This window comes from Asparagus officinalis, chromosome 5 (assembly GCF_001876935.1).
Source record: "Asparagus officinalis chromosome 5, Aspof.V1, whole genome shotgun sequence".
Classification (NCBI taxonomy): domain Eukaryota; kingdom Viridiplantae; phylum Streptophyta; class Magnoliopsida; order Asparagales; family Asparagaceae; genus Asparagus; species Asparagus officinalis.
The window spans coordinates 102,125,003-102,128,229 of record NC_033798.1 but is presented as its reverse complement, the minus strand read 5'-3'; the positions used below and the strand labels follow the sequence as shown (position 1 = coordinate 102,128,229).

General features: G+C 36.3%; 1 protein-coding gene across 2 annotated transcripts in view; it reads left to right on the top strand.

Moving 5' to 3' along the window:
* Nucleotides 1-3,227, top strand: part of LOC109840432 (uncharacterized protein At2g39910) — a 4,662-nt gene that overhangs the window by 527 nt on the left and 908 nt on the right. For both annotated transcript variants that reach the window (XM_020409081.1, XM_020409080.1), the window contains exons 1-5: nucleotides 1-52; nucleotides 128-214; nucleotides 1,230-1,420; nucleotides 1,796-1,991; nucleotides 2,970-3,034. The exon at nucleotides 1-52 is cut by the window's left edge and continues 527 nt beyond it. In XM_020409081.1, coding sequence (XP_020264670.1) covers nucleotides 1-52; nucleotides 128-214; nucleotides 1,230-1,420; nucleotides 1,796-1,991; nucleotides 2,970-3,034 — 591 coding nt within the window. The remainder of the gene's footprint in view (nucleotides 53-127; nucleotides 215-1,229; nucleotides 1,421-1,795; nucleotides 1,992-2,969; nucleotides 3,035-3,227) is intronic.

Below are 3,227 nucleotides of genomic sequence, written 5' to 3'. Positions count from 1 at the left end.
GGTGGCGAAGGCGGTTGTGGCTGCGCATCAGCTGGGGTTTTTGGTTGCTCAGGTGAGGTGACGGTGGGTTTAGTGTTCTTGAATTTGATGGAAAAGATTTGATTTTGAGGGGGATTTTGATGATTAGGTTGGGTATCCGCATTTGGGGAGGCTGTGCTGGTTGGTGATTCCGTGTGCGCTGACGGCGTTGGATCACTGGTCGCCTGAAGTGAAGGTAAGGATGGATAGTGCTTCATGGTATTTATGTAATACTTGGGTATATGCTCTGTAGAAAAGCAAATGTTATTATTATTTTTTTACGTTGAAGCACATAAGAGTCAGTCGTTAGAGCTCATGTCATTCGTGATTTTGTTGGTAATAATTGGTAGCTCATTGATAGTTAGCTCTTGATAGTTACATAGGATGTTATATTGAAGTGTTTCTATTACACGTATCACAAACTAAGGGTGGGAATGAGGGTTGGATTAAGTGGGCGTAGGTAGGTAGGGTTCAAATGGATCCATACACATCTAATGCAAAGGCGACTTGATTATTTATTGGATGGATTGACCTATACTTGGCCTCCTTGATAATAGGATAATTCATAACCCATTTAACCAGACTGCTGACGGAGAGAATTAAATTTAATCGGATTGGTGAAGTGCAAGTAGTCCAATGATCTTGAACGCCTCGTGTTAGTATCATCTTCAGTTGTCAGTGTCAAATTCTTTACCAAGGAAAATATGGGCAAAAGCCAGAGCTCCTTGTTAAACCTGATAGGCTGTTCGCCATGTCGGCATCATTAGGAAGAAATCCTGCTTATTGTAGGTCAGCATGCCGTCAGCATTGTTGGATCGGTCAGCATGGCCATAGACTACCTGCGGGGGGGGTTTTTTTTTGGTGGGGAAGGAACGTGTAGAGAGAAGGTGACCCTTTAGTATGAACTATGAAGAAGGGTGAAAGGTAATCATGGAAGAAATTATGTGGAGAGTTATCTCTCCTAAAAGCTGGAGGTTTTCAAGTGTCTCCAGTTAGGGAGCGATAAGTAGCATTGGTCAACAGTACAAGTAGTTTATGTGCAATTAACACAAAACTTGGAACTGATTCGATATTCGTGTTACTGAATGTAACCTTGTCCAGGTAGTCATATAACAGTTCAATATTCTGCAGTCCTTTGGCCCTTTTGGGTGTTATTCTGCTTTGTCAGTGCAGCTGAACACTGACTAAATAACTATTCTTTTCATTTTCAGGAGCAAGGAATGGTTAGTTTTATACATCTAGCGAATAATGTGAATGCTACTGAATTGTCTTGGTATGAAGAACCGATCCTTGATGCATGTTGTCGGAACATTGCTTCAAGTGATGAGCTATGGCAAAGAGTAGTTGAGATGTCTGTCCTTTTATTGACATGTACCCAACAAAGAAATCCTCGTAGCTCCTGGTACGTGCTCTTACCTTTTCATATCTTGCTGTTTCCTCCCTTGTTTCCTTTTTCAGAAACAAGTTTGAAATCATCTGCAAAGTTAAAGCTTTAGAAACATCAATATTGCACTCGTATAAATATAACAACTGTATCGTGACAAGTCAATATGTTGAAGATGTTGGAGTGAATGCTGTGAAGGTCTCATTACATTTATTATCAGTTAATTGTCTGATGTTTTACTTCCAACCATCCCATGTATCAATGAATGGATTAGTACAATTTTTTTTTTTAAAATTCATTTATCTGGTCCTCTTTACAGACTGCTGTTTCTATCAATCCATGACTTACGGGAAATAGCATTTTTACAAAATCTTACTTTGGTAAATTTTATAGGTTCGAGCGAATTTTGAGCGAGATGTTAAGTCATTTGGAGCGTCAACCATTTAATAAGGAGAGACGTACAGCATGGCTTCTACTCATTGAGCCAGTTTTCAATGCAATGGGGCTTGTCTTACTAGCACATTTCTGCCGTATATTTTCACTTTTCTTTCAGTGGATGCATGTTGATGATAATCAAACAGTTCTACTGGTAAGGAATTACCGTGTCTGCAAGGAATTGTCATGTCTTTATGCAGAAGTTTAGTTTTAGTCATAAATCACTCTGTGTATTGTTTATGATATTAGCATGGATACTTCCTATGGGGTTTCATTGTGATTGATTAATGCAGAAGTTCTTCTGGTGAGGAATTACGGTATACCTCTGAAATTTTTGGAGTAGACGAGCATGTTGTTATTTTGTTGGGGACCACTATCTATACTACTTGTATTAAGACTTAGCGATGTTAGGAAAAGGTTGAAGGACATGGCAAAATTGTCCTGCATCTCATTAAAGACACGAGGACAATTTGGTCATTACACACAAAATTTCTTTTCTTTCCTTTTCTCTTTCCTTATTTCTAGAACTTTCTAAAGCATATCATGGAGATTGCTAATTAAATATCTATTACATTATATATTATAAGAATATATAAATATGAAATGATAAAGTTCTTTTCCATGTAAATGAATATAAAATAAAGACAACAATTAGAATGTTAATATATTCAGATGTAAATATTATCGAAAGTGTATATTTAAATACTCAGCTTAAAAGTAATTAAATAAAATAATCTGAAGATGGAATATGAATGAAAAAGTTAAGTGGCATATCTAGGAAAATTACGTTATTACTCAAATTGAAAATATATGTCATAGCCAATTTGAAATAAGGAAAGGTAGAATAACAAAAGATCATAGAAATGTCAATGATGGTTTAGGGTATTAAAACAACCATTTTTTACATTAAAATTAGAATAATTAAGTTTCAGTGTCGGTTGTACGTGCATTTGCGCGTGCAACAATACTAGTTGAAGTTTTAGTCTTGTTGCAATACGTTGCGAATGTGAATATTAAAATGAGTTGACCACTATTAAGTTCTTGTTCAGAAGTATTTCGAAAATAGATTCACTCACCTTCTTGATGGTAACAATTTTGGCGAATGCTTAAATCTTTGTTCGTCATATTGCAGGTTATGCAACGCCTTCATACTATTATTAAGTTAACCTGGATGAGGAAGTCACCTTACTTTGATAGGTGAGTTTAATGAATCATGTTTATATAGTCCTGTTATACACTTCAGCTGCATAATAACTTTAAAAAGTGTTCCCTGCCTTGCACTGTCTGTAAGATCTCTAGTACTTATCTGTGCAGTTCATGCAATTTTTATATGTATTCCACATTTCTTCAAATTTCCCTTATATATGAAGTCCAAGTGCAGCCATTAATG